This window comes from Barbus barbus (genome assembly GCF_936440315.1).
Source record: "Barbus barbus genome assembly, chromosome: 38".
Classification (NCBI taxonomy): domain Eukaryota; kingdom Metazoa; phylum Chordata; class Actinopteri; order Cypriniformes; family Cyprinidae; genus Barbus; species Barbus barbus.
Genome location: NC_136716.1, coordinates 18,421,168 through 18,437,887, shown reverse-complemented (window position 1 = coordinate 18,437,887; position 16,720 = coordinate 18,421,168). Strand labels below are relative to the sequence as shown.

Here is a 16,720-nt window from a genome sequence, read left to right as displayed (position 1 = left end):
AAATAACTATAATCCAATAAATAAATAATAAATCCAATGTGTATAAGACTATGAGTGTATATGTTTACATATTTCAGTCGCAGCTTAGTGCTTCAGTTACATTTCTTTTTGTAGAACAATGCTCTTCACAATACCATATGGCCATGAACACGTTTGTCTGGTAAGTTCCACAAACAAAGGACAGTAAAAGGTAAAAGGGGAGGGATTCCTGCATCTGAGCTCATATATAACCAGACACTCCTCCTTATAGCAACATAACACTGGAAGAGACAAAGGACCTAAAATTTAGTTTCCTACTGAACTGCTATCATAATACGTTGTGAGAACTGAAGAACTTTTTAGAGGACGCTACTTTATTTGGTGACACAAGGTAAGGCAATAATATTATAGAATATTGCTACTGATATGATGATCCTGCTTGTAATATGTAAAGGAAAAATGCTGATATTCTCAGAATTGGAATGACAGTTTAAACATTGATAAAGACATGAGGCAATGTTATTATATAACATACAGGTAAATATCATGAAAAAGTTCATTTTGTCTTGTAACATCAAAAAGTGAAACTTTCATATATTTTAGATTCATTACATGTAAAGTAAACATCTGTTTACATCTGTTTATCAGAACTCTAACATTTCACATCTATTTTAGCATTAAAGCAACAACATCAGGATGTCCAACAACAAAAAGAAACCAAGTAAGTCTAAAGATCTCTTGAGAAAAATTGAATAAAAAAGGAATATAATTTATAAACTCAAATTAAACCGAGTGGCATCAATGTGTTTAATGTTGTTTTAATTATGTTTCGGTAGCAGCAACTTCAACATTTTACAGTGAACCAGCGATGGTGGAGGTATTGTACACTGGATACCTGGTCAAGTCCCCCGCTCAACCAGCCCTGACCAAAAAAACTGTACGTCTCATATTGCATTTCAACCTGAAATCAAAATATCTGCTCTCTGTCAAAGACAGTTCCTCTGTTTGTGAAACTTAGTAGTTTTATATATCTGTTACAGAACTCATGGAAGCGTCGTTTCTTTGTGCTCTCCAAAACGGGTGAACACTCCTACCAGCTGACATATCATGCAAGCAATGAAAGAAAAGAGATAGACCTTTCTAAGTAAGGAAAAGACTGAATTTTGTATATATAGAAGTATTTTCACACTATAATGAGGGTGTCTTTCTGTTTTTGCAGGATCAGCCTGCTGTTTATTGGCCCCGAGGCACATCAGAAGTGGGACTGGATCCAGAAAAACTTCAAATGTTCTCCATCCTCTGTGCTCTTCTTGAAGGTGGAAGATGGTACTCCAAAACACTCTAGAGACTATTTCCTCATTGGAGAAAACAGGTTTGCCACAATAATTTTGACCAGAATTCTCATTTCCTTTTCCCAACATAGCTCCATTAAAGCCAGCATGATGCAGGCAAAAAACAAACAAACAAAAATAATATTTAAAGCCTCCATGAAATCAAAATGTTTTTTTTTTTGGGCTTTTAGTACATGTCTATTAGTTCTGAAGTCATGTATATTTTAGTAGAGTATCATATACAGTAGTAAATATAGAAATTTAAATTGAGCTTTTTCGCCATGGCTAAGCATTTAGTATATTTCCAAAGCATATATAATATTCAAATATTAAAACAGCCGATACAGAAAATAAATGTGACGTGAATAAAGAGATTCATCAGATCAAATTAACTTTTGTGGTTCATCTCATCACATTTATTTAGAAATTAATTTCAAATATTCACTGAGCTGTAAAAAAAAAAATATATATATTAAATTAAATTCTGATTTCATTTTTTCATTGATTGTGTCTTTAAGCAGTAGCTTAATAATTCTGCTTTTAAAGTTAGTTTTATATCAAGGAAATATAATTCTAGAAATCTTCTAGTTTAAACTTTTAATTTTCATTTTAAAACAAGTGATGCAGTTTTTCAGTAGTGTTTTCTGGTGTTTTCAGTGATGATGTGGATGGCTGGCTTAATGCCTTAGTCAAGGTAATGAAGACCCAGAAATCAAGAAATACTCTTCAGGTAAACATTAAAATATTTCTCTCTTCACATGTATGCATATATAAACTACCTGTCAAAGGTTTGGACACACCTACTGATTTTTTTATATTACCATTTCCTGAATAATGAATAACAAAAGGAAATATTGCAATTATGCAGTGATAAAAATTTATTAAAAAAAATAATAAAAAACAATAATAATAATAATATTACGTTATATATATTTTATAAAAAAAATTGTTTTGTGTAGGAATTTACATGTTGACCATTTATATTTATCTACAACTTATTACATGCATGTAGGCATGCTCACGTGCTTTGCTTTTGCCACAGGACAACAGATTTAGATCAGTATCTGAACCTGTAAAGAGTTCAGAACCAAAGGATGAGGATGAGCCTGATGACAGACGCTCAGCACCTGAATTAATGCAAACTTACCCATCACTGTACAACCGTTATTATCCTCACAAGCTCAGTGAACCTCCAATACCAGTAGCGCTCAAGGTTTTACACATTTATACACAGTTTTTTTCAATATACACATAAATGCTCTTCCTATTGATAAAATTAAACTCAAACTTCTATCTGGCAGAATCCAGTTTCTGAGGATGAAGATGAGAAGGACGAGATACTGGATAAATCAGCAGAAGAAAATGCATACATGGACATGGAATCATTGTAAGTGTTTGAGAGCTTTTTCCCTTTAACCTAGTAGAATGTAAAATGTACTCTATTGGTAAAATACAATTTTTAAAGAGACATTTCAATTCATTTATTTTTCTGTGGTCTTTTCTGATTAGGCAAAGAGCTTTGAAAAAAGTCCAACAGGAAGAGGAAAATGCATTCTTGCAGAAAAAGTAATTTTGAATTCTTGATTCACTGTTATGTACCTCTATTGTGTCAGTGGTGTGAGATACGATTAAGTCTACGCTGAGTCTGTTGCCGTTTGACACATTGAAAAGTGTTCACTAAGTTCATTCCCCTCTGTCCCTCAGATGCTACAGATAGATTTGATTCTTTGTTTATTTAAAGACTACAAAACAACTTTGGTCAAGGATGAATGTTAACATTAAAGCAAACTTTTGGCATAGTTTTAACATCTTAGGAGATTCAAATCATCTCTAACAAGAAAAATTCACCTCTACTGTTCCTCTGCAAGATTCTGCGAGGGAAATCCAGTCAATATAATTTTCAAGAGTTCCCTACTCAGATTTTTCTCATGTTCAAGTTAGTCATGTAAATGTACTGCACTAACCAACAGAAAGCTGCTTGGTTTGAAAGTGACTTCTGTGTTCTGTGTAGCAGTGATTCATCCATTGCTACATTATTGACAATGGACCGTTTTAGTCAAATTTTAGCCAAAAAAAAATGAAATTTTGCCAAAATATGACTAATGTAACCATACCTTTAGCAAGCATCATTTTGAGATTTTCCAAAATGGTTTTAGCCTAATTCATCACTAAAATGATCTTGATTATTGATGCCCTTTTGTTTATAAAATATATAGTATAGTAAATCTTATTTTTTGGTTGTCTTTTTCAGCACTTCCATTAATGGTCAAGAGTCCTCTGTTTGTAATGGTGCAGTCAACCAGGCGGAGGACGATGAAAATAAATGGTAAATTTTGACTTGAATGCATCTTTTGGAAAAAATATATAATTTTTCTGCTGAATGCACCTGAATGACATCATCTATTTTTAACTTTCTTATTAGTGTATTATGCATAAAAGAGCTATAATAAGCATGAAAAATGTGGCATCTGTTTGAATTTCAATGCATATTTCTATTCTACAGTGAAACGCACACACATGTTGAGAAGGAGATCTGTGTTAGTCAAAATGATCTGAAAAACAGTCTGATTTTGACACAGGACGAAGGCAAACCATGGTATAACTCTCACTGATAATTACAGTTACTACAGTTTAAAATGTACCCTATCCTGATAGAGAAAACATTAACATGAGTACAAATGAACAACTTACAATATGTTTCTCATTGCTGTGTGTTCATCCTCTCCAGTGTGTCTGACTGTCGGAAGATTCAGGACTCGTGTCTCTTCCATAAGGGGGATCAGATCCTGGCCTTCAATGACCTGCTTATTAACACAGTAGAAGAGATTCAGACATACGTAAGAAGGCTAAGCAAGGATGAGGTAAGATGACAATTCACAATATATATATTTTTTCTCACTACATTCAGAGAGCTATAAATAATGCTTCTGAAATTACCTGCAGGTAAAACTCACTATTCGGCGGCTCATAGGATCCCAGCCTCTGCACTCTGAACCCTGTCCATCATAATGAGGACAAGAAACTAATTTCATGTGAATTCATCAACATCAAGATATCAGAAATGTGTCTGATGAAAGCTCATGGAAAACAAGGTGTAAATGAAGAACGTAAGAGGCAGTCAGGTTATCTAAAGTAACTTGTCCTCTTTTGACTGTACATGTAAATATGGAAAACAATGCGAATATTCGGTTCGTTGATCTTAAAATGTCACTAAGTGAAAGAAATGATTAACATTTCGACTGTATATATGTACATGAAACTATGTGAGTGGTAGTGTTTTTTTTGTTCACATCTGTTCATGTGAAGAACAAGAGTCAAGTATTACATTATAATAAGTATGAAGGTTAATTCACATTGAAAAATGCAGATTTAAATTGTTCATGTATTTTAACCTTTTTAAAGATGCACTTGTGTACAATCCTAACTGTATGAGGTACTTTATATACTGTGTATATACACGTTTTCTGTCATTGTGTATTTTGTATTTAACCAATGATATATTACTCCTAGTCATTATGCATTGATTCAAATGTTTCAGTCTTTCTTTAGATTGATGATTACTGAATAACATGTAGCCTACGTAATATATATCCATGCATTATGCTGTACAAAAGCATGTATTTGCACACTGTTACAATATATAGTATTATTAAACTGTTGAAACTATTTTTTTTTTGCAATTATTTCATAAATATTTTATAAATAAATATATATATATTTTTTTTTATTTAATTTTTTTAAATAGAATTAGATATTACTTTTACAGAAATGTATTAAATTTTGTAATTTCTTTAGCATTTGTTTCAAAAATAGTCAAATAGTCTAGAAATGATTTTTTGAAAGATGCAATACAATATATTTGTGCAGTTAGGAGATGGGGAATTTGACATATACAGACGGTTAGATCCCAAGGTAATGTTTTGGCATTTCTGTTTTGTCTCATGTATATCGTTCAAAAGTGTGCATGGTATACAATTAATTTCAAGCTGAATCATCTAAAGTACTCATCTGTCACACAGACATTTGGGTCAAAGAGACACACTTGTGAACCTCCAGGTATCCCAGCAGGTATGTTGGCACATCGCCATAAAGAAAAAAAGAGGTTTGTTCATTTTAGAAATATTGCTTGTTATTGTAAAGGGATTTATTTAACCCTTTGCTGCCAGAGATACTGTGACCAGTTCACTCCACTTATTCTGATTATCAAGACTGCATTTGTAGCTGTGCAATAAGAAAATAATATCATCATATTGGGCCAATAACAGAAAACTGACTTGGGTCACACAAAACATGTTACACATGAGCTGCCATCTTCTGTGAGCCAGGAGCCCATCTACGTTTGTCCTAAGAGGAAACACAAACTTCTACATACAAACAAACTTTACTAATAATTTCACTCTCTTTTTGGTCATGAGAAACAGAACAGAAATAAATCATGGAGATGATGACAGTTGAATTGTCAGGCTTCATCTGTTTTTTATGATTATTAATTGTTAAAGTACGTTAAATTAATTTCCAAAAATGAATGTAAATTCGAAGATTTTTTATATACTAATAATACATTGTGTTTCACTGACTTTCACTAAAGCAAAGCAAAATGAATAATGTTTTTACAATGGCACTGCATTGGACACCTCAGTTGAAAGTGATAATGAGATGAACAGCAAAAGTTTTTTATTTCCTGAATAATAAATAACAAAAGGAAATATGGCAATTATGCAGTGTCCAAAAAAATCAATACTATCTTCTTCAAAGTAGCCACCATTTGCTAATATAAATATTTTAATATTATTATTACTTTACATTATTTATTGCTTTATTTAGAAATTTACATGTTCATTTCATATTTATCTACAACTTAATACAAGCATGCATGCTCACGTGCTTTGCTTTTGCCACAGGACAACAGATTTAGATCAGCATCTGAACCTGTAAAGAGTTCAGAACCAAAGGTTGAGGATGAGCCTGATGACAGACGATCAGCACCTGAATTAATGCTAACTTACCCGTCACTGTACAACCATTATTACTATCCTCGCAAGCTCAGTGAACCTCCAATACCAGTAGCGCTCAAGGTTTTACACATTTATACACAGTTTGTTCAATATACAACATACACATAAATGCTCTTCCTATTGATAAAATGAAACTCAAACCTCTATCTGGCAGAATCCAGTTCCTGAGGATGAAGATGAGAAGGACGAGATGCAGGATGAATTTGCAGAAGTGAATACATGCCCATGGCATCATTGTATGTGTTTCAGAGCTTTTTCCCATTAACTGGCCTAGTGGAATGTAAAATGTATAATAAGTATGAAGGTTAATTCAAATTGAAAAATGCAGATTTAAATTGTTCATGTATTTTAACCTTTTTAAAGATGCACTTTTTTACAATCCTAACTGTATGAGGTACTTTATATACTGTGTATATACACGTTTTCTGTCATTGTGTATTTTGTTTTGCAAAGCATTTAACCAATGATATATTACTCCTAGTCATTATGCATTGATTCAAATGTTTCAGTCACTCTTTAGATTGATGATTACTGAATAACATGTAGCCTACGTAATATATATCCATGCATTATGCTGTACAAAAGCATGTATTTGCACACTGTTACAATATATAGTATTATTAAACTGTTGAAACATTCTAAAATTACTTTATAAATGTTATAAAAATACAAATTTTTATTATAATTAGATATTAATTTGACAGAAATGTCTAGAATCTATTTTCAAATCGTCTCTGAAACATACAGTACATTAAAACATATTGTTCACTGCTTTATTTGACATCTTAAATAATCGTCCACACAGAGCTAGTTTATTTTACACACATACTTATTACATTTCAAATTTGCACCTAACATACCTGTACATTCTGAATTGTCTTTTGTATATTGTGTTTGTGCTATTTGGCACATTGTCCATTTTTGTATATTTGTACATTATTTTTTTTTTAATTTTAATACAATTTTTTACTATCTGTGTCCTGTCCTGTTGCTGTCATTCGGTCGCACTGTGGAGCTACTGTCACTAAAACAAATTCCTTGTATGTGCAAACACACCTGGCAATAAAGCTAATTCTGATGTGTACACACACTTCCAACACACATTTATGTTTAGACAACTTGTAAAGTGAATTTAGCATCCGATGACCCCTTTAAAGCTGAATCATCAAGAGAATAAAAACTAGGGGAATCAAGAGTGCATGTGCATGGAGAATAACTATACAACAAGAGCATAAATAAACTGCATAAAAACTAGAATCCAAAAAATGGGTTTATGAGTACATAATTCAGTCATAGCTCACATTATGTGTTTCTTTTTGTATTATGATGTTTTCCACAATAACACAATGATATGAACACGTTTGTCTGAAGGAATGACAGAGTCAAAGGGGAGGAACTTAAATGTGAGCTGACATATAACCAGAAACAACTCATTTCACCAGCATAACACCCTGGAAGAAACAAAGGACCTTCAGTTTCCTCCTAAACTACCATCATAACATACATGTTGTGAGAACTTTTCAGAGGACACTGATTTTACCGTGACACAAGGTAAAAATAATAATACAGAATATGGTTACCGATATGATGATTCTGCTTTGTGATGCTTGTAACATGTAGAAATAAAATGTTGATACGATTCATCTGAGAAAAAGTTTTGATAATGTAATATTATTATATAACATATTATACATTTGAAATATGGTGGAGGGTTAATTTCCATTGAACTGTAATTAGCTTACAGTAAAAAAACTTAAACATTTCACTATTTTAGAACTAAAACAAACAACATCAGGATGTCCAACAACAAGAAATCTCGTAAGTCTAAAATCTCTTAGGAAAAACGGTATAATCAAACACTAAACGGAATTGTGCAGCATTTAATGCTGATCAGCTATCATTATGTTTCTGCAGCAGCAACAGCTACATTTTACAGAGAACCAGCAGTGGAGGAATTTTACACTGGATACCTGGTCAAGTCCCCCCCTCTAACAGCCTTAACTAAAAACACTGTACGTTTCATATTGCAGTTCAACCTGAAACTGAAATATCCGCAGTCTGTCAAAGACAGTTCCTCTGTTTAAGAAACTTAGCAGTTTTATATATCTCTTACAGAAATCATGGAAGAATCGTTTCTTTGTGCTCTCCAAAACGGATGAGGACTCCTACCAGCTGACATATCACGTAAACGAAAGGAGAGACAAGACTTTGGGAGCGATAGACATTTCTAAGTAAGGAAAAGACTGTCTCACAAATAAATACATAAAGTATTTTCATACTACAATGAGAACGTCTTCCTGTTTTGCAGGATCAGCTTGCTGTTCACTAGCCCTGAGGCACATCAGAAGTGGGACTGGGTCAAGAAACAATCCAAGGGCTCTCCATCCTCTGTGCTGTTCTTGAAGGTGGAAGACGACATACCAAAACACTCTAGAGAATATTTCCTCATTGGAGAAAACAGGTTTGCCACCATTATTTGCCATCAAAACATAGTTCCATGAAAGTAGTGTTAAATGATTCCTGGTGTTTTTTTAGTGCTGATGTGGATGGTTGGCTCAATGCATTATTCAAGGCAATGAAGACCCAGAAATCACAAAATAAACTACGACAAACAGACGATACTCAGGTAAACAAACCTTATTTCTCCCTCTCTGTCTTTGCATAGATGCTTATATAAACTATCAGTCTAGCACACCTACTGATACTTACTACCATTTCCTACATATAAGAATAATAAAAAACACATAAGGAAATATGGTAATTATCCAGTAACCAAAAACAATAATTATTTTTGAGTTTTAACATCATAAGAAACAAAAAAAAATCAGTAAAGTGTACCAAAACTTTTGAGAGGTTGTGAATGCTCACATGCTTTACCTTTTTCCACAGGACAAGAGATCTAGATCAATGTCTGTACCTGTGAACTGTTCAGAACCAAACGGTGAAGACCAGTCTGATGACAGATGGCCAGCGTTTGAATCAACATCTCCGCCACATGACAGTCCCCGCAAGCTAAGCGAACCTCCATTACAAGTAACACGCAAGGTTTTACACAATTAAACACAGTTTCTTTCACATATACATGCATATGACAAAATACACAGACAAAACTCTAACCTCTATCTGGCAGATTCCAGTTATTGAGGAAAAAGACGAGAAGGACGGAAAGCAGGATGAACCTCCAGAGGACAGCAGTGAATACATGTCCATGGGATTAGTGTAAGTGTTTGAGAGCACTTTTCCCATTGGCCTCGTGGAATGCACTCTGTCGATAAAACACGATTTTCAGAGACATTTTAATTTTATTTTTCTTTGACCTTTCCTGATTAGGCAAATGGTGTTGGAAGATGACCAACAGGAGGATGACACTGCATGCAAACAGAAAAAGTAATTTCCTTTGATTCGCTGTTATTTACCTCAGTGTGATTGCACAATTGTGTCAGTTTTGCAAGATATGATAAATATATTAATTTTATAGTCTGACACATTTGAATGTGTTCAAAAAAACTTTTTTAACATCAATTTGCAGTCTATTTTGCTGTTTTCTTTCTTGCTGAACAGGTCTGGTTTAGGATGACTATTAAAATGAAATTTGGCAAGGTTTTAACATAGCTGAGAGATGCAGTCATTAAGATGTTTAACGTCTAAAAAGGATGTGGTCTATGGTAGTCTGACCCTTAATCAGAATAGATCACAGAATAGATCAATATCACAATAAATTAATCACAATAGATCAAAATAGATCACAGCAATTGTGGTTCTTCTGCTGAATACACTTAGGACTGACACCTTCTCTGTTTTTTTCCCAGTGATGATCACAATCATTCTAAGCAATCAATCAGCTTCGGTGGAAACTGTGCCTCTACTGAGTTGGACAACAGGTAATTTTTAAAATTTCAAACAGGGCTGTAACCACCATATTCAGACTCATACATGTTTTAGTGACTGATTATTATTCGTGGTCCACACTAATCTTAAATCTGTGGTTACATCCTTAATTTCATACTGGAAATACCATTAGCAGGGTGCTAAAGCTTTAGAGAAAACAACTATTTGTATCAATGTGTCAGTTGAGTAAAATTATATTCCTTCCTAATTAAAATCATCAGATATACATTAGCACGGTGGTTATGATAAATGTGGCATTTGTATTTTTCTGCTTTATAGTGAAACGCACACACATGTTGAGAAGGAGACCTGCGTTAGTCAAAATGATCTGAAAAACAGTCTGATCTTGACACAGGACGAAGGCAAACCATGGTACAACTCTACAATAGATAATTAACGAGACAGTCTGTTCTAGAATCAATGGTATTACGAGTAGATAATATATTTCTTTTCTCATCGCCATCTTCTCCAGTGTGTCTGAGTGTCGTCAAATTCAGGACTCAAGGGGGGATCAGACCCTGCCTCCAGAAACAGTACAAGAGATTCAGAAATACATAAAAAGACTAAGCAAGGATGAGGTAAGATGATAATTCACAGTAAAGGAACTGTCTTTTTTCATCACTCTAATAAGAGACCGATAAATAAAGTTACTGAAATGATCTGCAGGTAAAAATCCTAATTCAGCGGCTTCCAGGCCTCACTCTGAACCCTGCCCATCACACTGAGGACACAAAACAAAAAATGCAAAATTTTTCATCACCATCGAAATAATAGAAATTATGTACACGTCTAACTTAAGGGTCAGAGGGTCTATGGGTCATTAAAGCTCATTCATTTACTCATACAGAGGCTCCTTATCCTCTTTTGTCTGCACATTAATCATGTAAATATGTAAAAAAAAGTAATAATAATTATATGTACATGAAATTACATGAGTGCCCTAGTAAAAAAGTTATATATTTAAAATACATTTATTTTATACAAAGTATAGTTCAAATATTAACATATTTATTTACTGACATATCGCTTGAGACTTACTGATATAAAAATTGTAATTAAACTTGATTTGGAGTACTACTTGTGCACAATGCACATTTCTTAATATTACGCCTAAAATGTGTTTTAATGTCACTATTAATGAGGATTGTACGATCTTAATGCAAGATATTGAAAGTGTACCTGAAGTATACTTGCAATAGCTCCACTTTAGCACAATCAAATATACTTCAGTACACTTTTAGTTGGACTTCAGCACTACTTCAGCACAATTAAAGTGCATTAAGTACAAAATCAGTTGTTCCAATTTTGCAGACTTTAAGATACCTTGTATACCAAAAACTGCAGGGTATTTTTATAAAGTATTTGTAGTACAATTAACATGAAATAAATGTATTTCAGATACATTTTAGTATATTTATTTTTCACTAGGGTGGCAGTGGATACTGTATATATTTGTTTGTTTGAAGAACAAGTGTGAAGTATTACTTCAAAACTAGTATGAGAGTTAATTCACAGTGAAAAACTAATAATTCTACACTGTTCATATATTTTAAAGCAGCACTTCTTTCTCTTTTTTTTACAATTTTAATAGTATGAGACATTTTATGTACTATGTATATTAAACCTTTTTTGTCATTGTGTATTCTTTATTTGTTTTGCAATGCATGTACCCAGTGACACGCTGCTCCCAATCATTATCTAATGTTTGAAATGATTACTGAATAACAGTAAGTAGCCTACTTACTATATCGATATGCTTTAGAAAAGCATGCATCTTGCACATTGTTACACTGTGAATTGTTATTAAACTTACCATTTAAGAGTTTCTGCCTTTTTTTCTATTTTGCTGTGTCACTCAAAAAAATGATTATCCAACACTGTTCAGTTTATTTTAAAAAATAATTTTCATTTAACACCAATATGTTAAGTTTCCCATTTATACAATTGCATTGTGTTAAACTGACTTGAAACAGTTACGTTTTGGCTCAACTCAACATTTTCATTTTGAAATAACAAATGATTTTACTTGTGTAACTAGGAAGTGGATTTCCCCTCCCCATCATGCTTTGCACAGGGCTGGATAAGCAGAGTAAATCTTGAAATAAAATGTTATTTTAGGCATTTTTTTATTCAGATGATAAAATTGGGAGACTTGTTAATGTTTAATGCTCTTTTATGTTTGTATTTAAAAGAGTTTCTGGTATGTTATTGTTTTGAGGGGTTACCATTGTAGTAAAGTGTAGAGCATGTGCTTGAGTGGAGGACCTCCTAACATGAAGCAAAGTTGTTTTAATAATAAAAAAAACAACTATGGGCATGCCATGGATGAAACAATACCAGCTTATGCTAATGCCTAAAGTTAAGTAAATCCAACAAATCTTTCTTTTTTTTTTGAGTGTAGAAGGATGTCTGCCTGATAATTTATTTTCCAGTTAAACGTTTTAGTTCAACAAGAATAAAAAAAATAAAATAAAAAAAAATCACTTCAATGTATCAATTTCATTTACACTATATTTGATAAAATTGAGTTGGCCCAACTCAATTACATTTCATCGCATTAATTAGTTTTTTATGAGTTGGGGCTACACATATTTATTGGATGGAAATCCTGCCCTCAATTAAATTGAGTTCATAGAATGAATAATTTTTTTGAGTGCATGCGATAACAAATATGTGCATAAATAGTTTTATTCATGTTTTTTTTTAAACACATCAATAACTAATCATTCAAATTCATTGATTATACCTAATAACTCTATTGTTTAAACGGACTGTGTACAACCAAATTCATATCACAAACCCGTGATGAATAGATGAACACATTGTTCTCTGTAAGATGCCGTTGTTCTCTGTCTCTACTTTGTAAGTTTTTTATTTTATTTTAAGTTTAATACGTTTTATTAAAACTTGAATTTAGAACCTGCATCTAACGAGAAACTCCGTCTACCCCTTCTATCACAGCCAAAAACAAAGACCTGTAGCTTCTTCCGAACAACCACATTGGCTGAATGAAACCAGTTTTTCTGCATTCTGTAAAAAACCCAAGACAACTAACTTTTCACAAGTGCATTTTAAAGCGCTGAAATGCAATATAAACAATAAGATGTTGTTAACCAAAAACTTATCTTCCCATCAGGGCCAAGAACAAAAAATAGCTCTGCACTATTATCATGAAATGATCATGCTGCAGACTAGGACACCTATGAAAGGTGAAATGTAGTACATTTAGTTCAGGGATGAGCAACTTCAATCCTGTAGGACCACTGTCCTGCAGAGTTTAGTTCCATTCCTAATCAAACACACATCTGCCTATTTTTTAAAGAAATCCTGAAGACTTGGGTTTGATTATTTTAGTTGAATCCAAATGTTCACCTATTAATCATCAATCACATATATGGATTTTCATTTAAAATGTAAATATGTAAGTAGCAAATGCTCGCTCTAGCGTTAACCTTGATACATTTGCACAATTAGTCGCATATCCAAGTGTTTGCGTAGGGTGTGGAAGTAATTGGCAACCTTACTGCATAACATGAAGATGCTGGTGTGATCACTGCCATTTTTACGAGTCAACATCATCAACTTTGTCTTTGCAGCAGACACTGACTCAGAAAACACTAGTTCATTAACAGATAATATAAATATCGCCATGGTATTTTTTCTGATACATTCATTACTTTTGCCGGTGTTTTGCGGCAAGCTTTATGTGTGCACTTGAGTGCAGAACAGGCTGTTGAAGACTCTTTAAGATTTAGTTGCTCCCTTAATATATATGCAAGTAATTACATTAATATAATGTGTGATTAGTTGACTATAATGGCTAAAATGACTATTAGTAGACAAGAAAAATCTCTGAATCCTGAAACTGAACATATATTTAACTTCCTAGGTGAACCATGGTATAGGAAAACAAATAGGGCTGTTGTTAGAAACCAATTAATATTGGGTTTGACACTGAACAGTGACTGAACAGGATGTAAACAGTCCAGAGACACTGCGTTTTTAAGAGGTCAAAGTTTTGCTCAGACGGGAACACTGTCCCCCGGTTTCACAGACAAAGCTTAAGCCTAGTCTTAGACTAAACTGTAATGCTGAGCTGATTCAACTGAAATAAACTTGCACTGACTGGTCTTAAAACATATCAGTGCCTTTGTTTTGTCTCAAGATGGACACCAGTAATGTTTTTCTAAGGCATGTTATTAAAAATAACTAATTGAACTATGGCCTAATCCTGGTTTAGTCTAAGCCCTGTCTGTGAAACCGGGCCTGTAACTGTGAAAGGTTTCATAGGGTGTGATGGACCCAAATAATACCCTTTAAGAGGAGAAAGAAACACATATGAAACAGTTGCATGAACTGTTAACAAAGTGTTAGTGTTTTTCTATTAAGGATATGTCACTGACATTCAGTAAGACAACACTAGCTTTAGCACACTTTAGCAAAGAAGCAACAGCATCCAAACAGAAAACATGATTCAGACGTGTCTGGAATCTACTGAGACAAACTAATAATGAACTTTTCTCTATATTTTACAGTATCTGTATATTTTTATTCAGGATATCAGATGCATTTAACAGACATGTATAAATGTCTAATTTAGAGGAAATTTTAAGTTGTACCATTTATTCAACTATGATATTTCTTAGATGAAACTTGCCTTGATTTGTATCTGACATGGTAATGGTCTGCAGAAAACGTTTTTATCGCAGTGGATGACAGGTTACTTCCTTGTTGTAGACAGCAGGTTAGACGGGATTTTTCTGATTCCATCCAGGAAAATTTACTGGAAGGCAAAACAGAAAAAAAAAATGCATTATGCAATATTTAGAAAAGCTTAAATAATTCAGTTTTACATAAAGTCCATATTTTTGTAGTACGATTAGATTTATGCAGCTGCTGATGAATTCAGGATAACAAGAGCTACTGTATGAGACATGATTAAATATATTATCATGGGCTAATCTATCAATTCCTGTTAAAGTTACCCCTCCTGGAGATGAAGAAGTATTTTCATTCCATACTATGGACCGGTTCCAAAAGTATTTCAGTGCCTTTCAAAAAGCTCTGATGAATCATGGGCTAAAAATTACTTCACCTACTTCCTGCATGATATAAAAACAACTTACTTTAAAACAACCAATTTTTCATTTATCCATAGAAATTGAGGTTAAATACACAAATCTTGACAAATAATATATTGCTAATGCTAATACATTTTCAGCATTCAGTTTACATTTTAGTTTTATTCATATAAATAAAAACAGATTCTGGCCAGTGACACTTATAAACATTCTAAATTCTAAAGACCAAATGAATTGAGTGAGCTGTTATCAGTCCGCCATTGTTTGTCACCATGGGACATAGACAAGAATGTCTCCATAGCCATTGAGATGTTCTGTAGTTGGATGTAGCAATGAATATAGCAGTCGTCATTTACTACCGACATCTGATCCACTGAAGACGCAGTAGAGTATGTTTGTTTTTGATCTACCTAAATGCGTCTATGTTCGCACAAATCATTCGTGATCCAGCTTCACCTCCAGAAGAAGTGAGTATAAAGGGTTTTTCATGTATCTTTGCAAATTGCCTTTCCTAATAATGTGCTAGTTAGCAAGTTTCACGGAGAAGATGTGCTGCTCAGATTTAAAGAAGATGTGCTGCTCAGATCTAGAAACGCTCTTCATTAACTGCAAGCCGTTCTATTCGCCGCGGGAGTTCTGCTCGTTCATTCTCGTGAGTGTTTACATTCCACCGCAAGCGCACGTGAGCACAGCTCTACAGAAACTCGCTGATCTGATCACAGAGAGTGAACAACAACACCCGGACTCTGTTTTAATCATTCTCGGGGACTTTAATAAAGCAAATCTCTCCCGTGAACTGCCAAAATACAGACAGCATGTTACATGTCCCACCAGAGACAGTAATATATTGGATCACTGTTACACAACAATAAAGGACGCATATCACTCGGTTCCACGAGCAGCTTTAGGACTCTCTGATCACTGTTTGGTTCATCTTATTCCATCCTACAGGCAGAAACTTAAGTCTGCGAAGCCTGTATTAAGATCTGTTAAAAGATGGACTAACGAAACAGAGCGGGATTTACAAGCCTGTTTCGACCTGACTGATTGGTCTGTTTTTGAAGCTGCAGCAAATGACCTGGACGAGCTCACAGAGACTGTAACATCATATATCAGTTTCTGTGAGGACATGTGCATTCCTACCAGGACTCATCTATTCTACAACAATGACAAACCATGGTTCACTGCCAAACTCAGACAGCTCCGTCAGGCCAAAGAAGATGCTCACAGAAAGGGGGATAAAGTCTTGTACAAACAGGCCAAATACACACTGGAAAAGGAGATCAGAGTGGCAAAGAGGAATTATTCTGACAAGCTCAGGAACAAATTCTCTTCCAGCGATCCGGCTTCAGTGTGGCTTGGATTAAAGGACATCACCAGCTACAAAACACCACCCCCCAGCACTCTGGAGAATCAACACCTGGCA

The 16,720-nt window shown here is 33.9% G+C and overlaps 2 protein-coding genes across 3 annotated transcripts; both read left to right on the top strand.

Annotated features, from left to right (window-relative positions):
* The first annotated feature begins 251 nt into the window (after nt 1-251).
* LOC306857386 (pleckstrin homology domain-containing family S member 1-like) lies at nt 252-4,978 on the top strand. The gene is made up of 13 exons (XM_079397309.1): nt 252-370; nt 655-700; nt 816-916; nt 1,020-1,123; nt 1,199-1,351; nt 1,968-2,040; nt 2,353-2,523; nt 2,612-2,697; nt 2,820-2,876; nt 3,562-3,636; nt 3,814-3,906; nt 4,039-4,171; nt 4,254-4,978. The coding sequence occupies exons 2-13, from the start codon at nt 676-678 to the stop codon at nt 4,317-4,319; spliced, it is 1,137 nt and encodes a 378-aa protein (XP_079253435.1). The 5' UTR covers nt 252-370; nt 655-675; the 3' UTR covers nt 4,320-4,978.
* Nucleotides 4,979-7,765: 2,787 nt separating this feature from the next.
* LOC306857667 (uncharacterized protein) lies at nt 7,766-12,038 on the top strand. 2 transcript variants are annotated; one of them, XM_079397705.1, is made up of 13 exons: nt 7,766-7,876; nt 8,100-8,143; nt 8,240-8,337; nt 8,441-8,556; nt 8,634-8,786; nt 8,861-8,951; nt 9,215-9,370; nt 9,456-9,544; nt 9,656-9,712; nt 10,135-10,206; nt 10,493-10,585; nt 10,686-10,791; nt 10,880-12,038. In XM_079397705.1, exons 2-13 carry the CDS (start codon nt 8,122-8,124, stop codon nt 10,982-10,984), a joined length of 1,158 nt encoding a protein of 385 aa, XP_079253831.1. In that variant the 5' UTR covers nt 7,766-7,876; nt 8,100-8,121; the 3' UTR covers nt 10,985-12,038. The 2 variants fall into 2 exon arrangements, with proteins under 2 accessions (XP_079253831.1, XP_079253832.1); XM_079397706.1 differs by having other exon boundaries at nt 7,769-7,876; nt 9,215-9,358.
* The last annotated feature ends 4,682 nt before the right edge of the window (nt 12,039-16,720 follow it).

Excerpts from the sequence above, each read along its gene's own strand:
- LOC306857386 (XM_079397309.1), top strand. The coding sequence starts at position 676 with ATGTCCAACAACAAAAAGAAACCAA. Across the intron at positions 1,124-1,198 it reads AAAGAGATAGACCTTTCTAA|GATCAGCCTGCTGTTTATTG; the intron begins GTAAGGAAAAGA and ends CTGTTTTTGCAG. Across the intron at positions 2,698-2,819 it reads TACATGGACATGGAATCATT|GCAAAGAGCTTTGAAAAAAG; the intron begins GTAAGTGTTTGA and ends TTTTCTGATTAG.
- LOC306857667 (XM_079397705.1), top strand. The coding sequence starts at position 8,122 with ATGTCCAACAACAAGAAATCTC. Across the intron at positions 8,557-8,633 it reads GGAGCGATAGACATTTCTAA|GATCAGCTTGCTGTTCACTA; the intron begins GTAAGGAAAAGA and ends CCTGTTTTGCAG. Across the intron at positions 8,787-8,860 it reads TTCCTCATTGGAGAAAACAG|TGCTGATGTGGATGGTTGGC; the intron begins GTTTGCCACCAT and ends GTGTTTTTTTAG.